Consider the following 6,274-nt stretch of genomic DNA (forward strand, 5'->3'; position numbering starts at 1 on the left):
GGGGACAGATAATGTATAAAAAATGGATTGCAAATATTTCATCGGAATTTTTTTTTTTTTTTTTTTCCATCCCGTACGAATAACTTGCAGCCCTCCTTCATTCGTTCAAAGTTGTAATTTTTGTCAATGAAGAAATATAAGTAGGTCCTATGTATGCAATTTAGCCTACAGGGGAGGGGGGATATGCGAATTGTTCGTGTGGGCATATTACATGTGGTGCGAAGCGTTGTGCGGGAGGGGTCTCTTCAGAGCGGGCAAGACACTCCCGCGTGCAACTGCTTTGCTGTTTTGCTTTCTTCTTTGTTTTTTCGTCTTTGTTTTTTCGTCTTTCTTTTTTCTTCTTTGTTTTTTCGTCTTTCTTTTTTCTTTTTTCTTTTTTCCTCTTTCTCCTTTTCCTTTCTCCTTTTCCTTTCTCCTTTCCTTTTTTGCCTACCGCGCGTCAAAAGAATTGGGAACACTGCGGATGTCGATCACGTGCATGTTTTTCACCCTTTTGTTGATCTCTTTTACGTACACCCTTTGTATGTCTTGTAGGGTCATGTGGGGGTGTCGTATTTTCAGCCGTATGGTCAGGGCGTTCATGCGCGCCGAAACGCCTTTGTCCGTTCTGGACACTCTGGAAAATGGCCTACACCGTGGGGCCAAAAGGGGCAAATGTGTGCCCACCAAAAAAAAAGTGACGCATTTGTGCATACGTGCATAATGCGTACATAATAAGTACATAATAAGTACACAGATAAGTACGTAGATAAGTACGTAGATAAGTACATAATACGCACATACATAGATAAGTACATACGTACGTACACACGTGTGCATGCACTATCTGCATGGCCCAGCGAGGGGCGGCGCTGTTCCTACTCGTCCACCCCGGGGATCAAGTCCAAGGCGTGCAAGCAATCCATCAGTCTGTTCTCCACAGTGTTGGGGTTATCCTTTTGGTAAGCAGATCCCTGCATTTTTAGGACAAATGTGGAAAAGGTTTCTACGGCGAAGGTCGATACTTTGATGCTTCCGTGTCCGCCTGATAACTCAACAAGGGGTTAGTAAAGTGGACAGGGAATCGAATGGGTGGAGCGACTGACATAGGAGATACGTCAACACGCTAGCTACATAGCGTGACGAGGAAACTGCATCCGTACATCCGCACATCCGCACTTGCGCGAACAACGGACGCTTCATACGTTGAACCCCATCCCGACATAGGAAAAAAAAACTATAAATTTTTGCGTTTCTTCCATGGTGACAAATACTGAAGTGAACCGTTTGGATTATCTAAACAGTCTGTATAGCGATATGTGGTAGAGTGGTTGATCCTTCTGAGATGCCATGATGAATAATGCAAATGCAGCTTCCGCCTAAGTGGGGAGAGGGTTCCCCGTGAGAGTCAAAATGGGCTGTGTTGCCAACCGTTGGAGAGAATAGCCCCTTTTCTCCGTTCGTGTTGCAGGGGAGGAGCGATTGACTCATGGGAAGCGGTTGTGTGATGAACGCGTCGCTTCGAATATGCTACATGAATGCTCCACTTTGATGAGGTATTCCCGCACCCCGTTTCAAACTTGTAAGGAAGGCCAGGCCAGGCCACCTTCCGTTCCCTCCATCTTTCTCGCCACCCTAAATCGTGCACGCGCATGTGCACAAACGGCGCTCCATGAAGCACTACTACCCTCTTTACATTTTTCCACCTTTCGAAAAAAAAAAAAAATGAAAAAGAAAACCAGTACCAACCGAACGAATAGCCAAGTCAGCAACAAGGCGAGGACCCCCGAAAGGAAAAATAAAGCATACGTCAATTTGGGAAAAAAAAAAAAATGAATAAACGCGTGAACAAATGCAGAACACAACTCGCAGCGCAGCATAGCATAGCACAACGTGGCATAGTATAGCACTGCGCAGCGTAGCATATGCCTTATGCGCGTTCGCGCGCAGTCCCCACCACAGAACGCATTTGTATGTACATTTCCGTTTATGCATACAACTGCCCGTCTGCGCTTGTGCTCATGTAGGTCCTAGGCCTCTCGCTCCGTACTCACCTGCGCGACGCCCACGCCCCACGCAGTTTGCTCCCCCCGAGCAGTTAAGAAAGCGAAAAAAAAAGCAACAAAAAAGCAACAAAAAAGCAACAAAAAAGCAACAAAAAAGCAACAAAAAAGCAACAAAAAGGAGAGTAACAAAGCAGTAACGCGGCAGAATAACAAAGTAACGGCGCGAAACGGAACCGACCAAATGATCGCAGCAATTGCCAACTTATTTCGAACATGAATCCCGTGAAGGAAAAAGCTTGATCGATCAGTTAAACAAAACAGCTTGCACTCCATGGGGAAGAAGGAGAAGGCCATCCAAGGAAAGGCAGACGAAATGAGTGACAGCAAAAATGACGAAGAGCTGCTGAGTGACCCCCCCGCGCAGCGTGGGGCGGTAAGGGAAAAGGGCCCACACAGCGCAAATGTGGAAGACACGCACGTTAGCAACGCAAGCGGAAAGGCAAGCGGAAAGGCAAACGGAGAGGCAAACGGAGAGGCAAACGAAAGCGCCAACTCCAGTCGGAAGGGAGCCCCCCCAAAGTACAGCATCTTTATAGATAAGAAAGGCGCCATAAACAGCATTTTGAGCTCCACGTTCGCGGGAATCATGTCGAGGACAGTTACAGCCCCGCTGGACAGGGTAAAGTACATAATGCAGGTGACAAATAATTTGCCCATTTCTGAGATTTTCGAAATTATAAAAAAAGATGGAATTGTGTGCGGTTTCTTCAGGGGGAACTGCGTCAATATCGTAAAGATCATCCCGGAGCTGTCCATAAAAATGTACTCCTACGAGTTTCTAAAAGTTAACGTCTACAACTACTACAGAGGTGATGGCGGTGGTGAGGGCGGTGGTGACAGCGGTGGTCACAGCGGTGATGGCGGCACCGGCGGGGGGAGACCCCTCAACTATGCGAAGGACCAGGAAAACCTTGACATCCCCTTCTTCATTCGATTCATCATAGGAAGCTCCAGCGGAGTCATAGCGGCTCTGTTCATCTACCCCCTAGAAATAGTCAAAACCAGATTAATCGTTTCCAACAAAAATGACCACAGCGGAATTGTCAAATGTTTTTACAACATTTACAAAAATGAACGATGGAGGAATTTTTATAATGGACTTTCCATGCACATATATGGAGTCATCTTATTTTCAGGGTGTAATATGAGCATTTACGATTATTTGAAGTACCTTTTTTTTACACTCTACAAGGATTATATTCACTGTACGCACTGCATCCCAAGTGGGGGTAACTCGGGTGATGGCAACGCAGCGGAGGGAAGACACACGAAGAGGGGGGCGTCTCAAACCACAGGCAGGGGGAGCAGTGGAGCAACAGCAGAGGGATCGGCAGACGGATCGGCAGACGGATCGGCAGACGGAGCAGCGGGGGGCCAAACTTTCTTCAAGCACAACCTACTGAACGGACTGTCCCATTTTAGAAAAAAAGCCACCCACTGGAATAATCCAACCTATGAGCACCAAAAGGAAAGTCACCTGAACAAGTCATCAGAATGCGCCTACTGTAACTATCGAGTAAAAAACGTGAACTGTTTGTCCTTCCTATTTTTTGGTATCACGAGCTCGTTCATCGCACAAATTGTTAGCTACCCATTTCTCGTTTTGCGGACCCGCATGCAAACTCTCAACAATGAGATCACTACGAATTATTTGAATAACGAGAGGAAGCACATCAAGTCGTGCAGTTTTATTCTGTACAACATCAGGGTCTATGGGTTCAAGTCCCTCTACCGAGGTACGGCCAGCAGGGAGGCGGCAAGGGGCGTAAGGGGGTGGCGGGCCTCCTCGTTCGGCCCCCCCCGTGATACATCGCATCATGCCGCTATCGTCGCGCTGTCGTGACGCCATCTTAGCGCCATCTTTGCGCCGTCTTTGCGTTGCCCCCGCTTCATCATCTCCCCCCCCCTCCCGCAGGCATCTACGTGAATCTCCTGAGAACCATCCCCGCCACGTCGATCACGTGGTTCGCATACGAGTACGCCATGAGGAAATTACAGGCGGGAGTGAAGCTGTAGTGAAGCTGATAAAGCTGGTGAAGCTGGTAAAATTGGAAAAACTGCTGAAGTTGGCAAAACTGGTGCAGTTGGGGCCCCACTGGGCCAGGTCACACGGCCGACGCGCGGCACACCGCGATCGGGGGGGCCAGGGATGGGGGAAGGTACTTCGCGCCGTAGCCCACATACACGTGGGAGCATCCCGTATAGACGCCAAAAAAATTCAAAAAGTTTAAGCAGGCACTTCCACTCTGCCGATGGCATATCTCCACATAATTCGAAAGACTCTGCGTGTGTACCTTTTCAAGGTAAAAATAAAATCTGTTAATTTTTTTTTTTTGTTCCTGTTTTCTTTAATTTGAAGGAATTTTTTTTGTTATTTTTTCAAATTCGTGAATAAATTCATAAATCTTTTTTAATTCTTTTAATTTAAAATATTTTAAAAAACTTTCACCATGTGCATTAGTGTCTCTCCACAGTATGTTGTAACTTAAGGCAAAGTATAGCAGCTCATCAGTTAACCTATATGTTTGTGTTTTTTCCTTTCTGTGTAAATACCATTTGGCGCTTTTTACAAACAGAGAGAGGTACATCCTACGTATTCCTTCCTTCACCAAAAAAGGGGGAAAAAATAAAACTCCAAAATTATTTGGTAAAATGGCATTATCGCAGCTGATCAGCGAATCCACGGTTCTCCCTATGTGTGTATAAATGGTACGGTATGAATCATCCCCCCCATGGGAGTGACAAAATTGCAGCATCAGGAGACTTGCCCTAAGGGGATAACTCTTCCCATGTAGCTTAAAATTTCGCATTACTAAGTCAAATGTTACCTCATTCTGCACATTCATTTGGTTTAAAACGCTCAGCAGTAGGTAAATATGCTCGTCCTTTATTCGTGTTGTTCCTTTCGTTGTGTTTTTTCCCGTCGATTCATCTTTGGAAACTCCTTCTTGAAGTAAATTTAGTATGTACTTATCTAGAAACGCCCTGCACGCATCGAAGTAACGTCCGTAGTAACGCACTCCACCCTGGTATACATACATCAACAATTTTATGTTATCCGCGCAAAAGATGTTGCTGTATAATTTTACCTCCTTCATTTTATGGGCAACGTCCTCATCAGTGTATCCCTTTCTTAAGATGCGCTCCACGCTGTCTGCATTCATTTCCAGTCTCACCCCTGTGTTGATATAATACTCAAGTGTGTAATAAAAAATATGCATCAGTCTACAGTTTTTCCAAATATTATCTATGAAGTTGCATCGGTCAAGCAATTTTCCTATCCTCCTTTTTAAAAAAAGGTTGTTATAATGATTTATGAATCCATGCAGGAATATACTGCAGCTGTAGAGGTTGAATATGTTTCCGTACGTTACATATGGGGTGGGTTTTTCTTGCGAAAAATGGGTGTCTCCCGCTGTACGTCCTAACATGTCACATTTATAAACGGGGTTCGAATGACGTGCAACCCCATCACTGCTGAGTGTGCTTCCTCCGGAATGTTCCTCCTGAGAGGTTAACTCCTCATCCCATTTCTTCGTCAACGATGTGACCTCCTCACTCCTGCACGTTTCAGCTCTCCTATCGTTTTGCTTTTCTATTTTGCTGGTACAAAGCGAACCATTCTGAGTATGGCCTACTTCGCATATTTGCCCCCCCTCGTGTGCACACAGCTCGCATATTTTGCTTAAAAATTTTTTAAAAAAAACGCTGTTAATGTAGTAAAAGTTAAATACAATGTTAGTCAAATCGGTGTCCCCGCAGCGATCTACATCGCTAAAAATTCGCCACAAAATGTTATTATGCAATTTGATGCTTATGTTTTCTCTGCATAAATAACTGTACAATATGCACAGATTTTTCGTCTGCCTGAAATTGTGCAAATAATTATCGCTTCGTTGAATAATCTGTGTTGTAATTCTGGCGCTTACGTCATTTTTTATTATACCGTGGGGTGAGTACAATTTGTTATTCGCTGTGCAGTTTAAGAAGGTCAAAACGGTGGAGAGATCATCTTCATCGAAGTTGTCTAAATTTTCTTCGATTGCGCAACTTATGTGTTTAATTATGTCCTTCCCGAGTACAAACGATTTACTCCTTTTTTTGCATTTCATATACAACAGCATTAGCAAGCACAGGTCTTTCTTGTTCCTCTCCACGAAATTTTCCCCATGAATGTCTCTGAACAATTGTTTCGAAAAATGTATGAACAGGTCATCTAAAAAGTGGGG

The 6,274-nt window shown here is 44.8% G+C and overlaps 3 protein-coding genes across 3 annotated transcripts in view; 1 reads left to right on the forward strand and 2 right to left on the reverse strand.

Moving 5' to 3' along the window:
* The window catches only part of PCYB_071650 (tRNA pseudouridine synthase), a gene marked incomplete at its 5' end in the record, with an annotated part of 2,215 nt that extends 974 nt beyond the window's left edge, over positions 1 to 1,241 (reverse strand). Inside the window, 4 exons of the mRNA XM_004221562.1 lie at positions 78 to 165; positions 434 to 540; positions 858 to 1,031; positions 1,185 to 1,241. Coding sequence (XP_004221610.1) covers positions 858 to 1,031; positions 1,185 to 1,241 — 231 coding nt within the window. The 3' untranslated portion in view covers positions 78 to 165; positions 434 to 540. The remainder of the gene's footprint in view (positions 1 to 77; positions 166 to 433; positions 541 to 857; positions 1,032 to 1,184) is intronic.
* Positions 1,242 to 2,316: 1,075 nt separating this feature from the next.
* PCYB_071660 (transporter) lies at positions 2,317 to 4,061 on the forward strand (the record flags this gene model as incomplete). Its single annotated transcript, XM_004221563.1, has 2 exons — positions 2,317 to 3,781; positions 3,961 to 4,061. The coding sequence occupies 2 exons, from the start codon at positions 2,317 to 2,319 to the stop codon at positions 4,059 to 4,061; spliced, it is 1,566 nt and encodes a 521-aa protein (XP_004221611.1).
* A 332-nt stretch (positions 4,062 to 4,393) lies between these two features.
* Positions 4,394 to 6,274, reverse strand: part of PCYB_071670 (hypothetical protein) — a gene marked incomplete at its 3' end in the record, with an annotated part of 2,216 nt that continues 335 nt past the window's right edge. The window contains exon 2 of the mRNA XM_004221564.1: positions 4,394 to 6,261. Within this exon, the coding sequence (XP_004221612.1) occupies positions 4,394 to 6,261 (1,868 nt within the window). The remainder of the gene's footprint in view (positions 6,262 to 6,274) is intronic.

This window comes from Plasmodium cynomolgi, chromosome 7 (assembly GCF_000321355.1).
Source record: "Plasmodium cynomolgi strain B DNA, chromosome 7, whole genome shotgun sequence".
Classification (NCBI taxonomy): Eukaryota; Apicomplexa; class Aconoidasida; order Haemosporida; family Plasmodiidae; genus Plasmodium; species Plasmodium cynomolgi.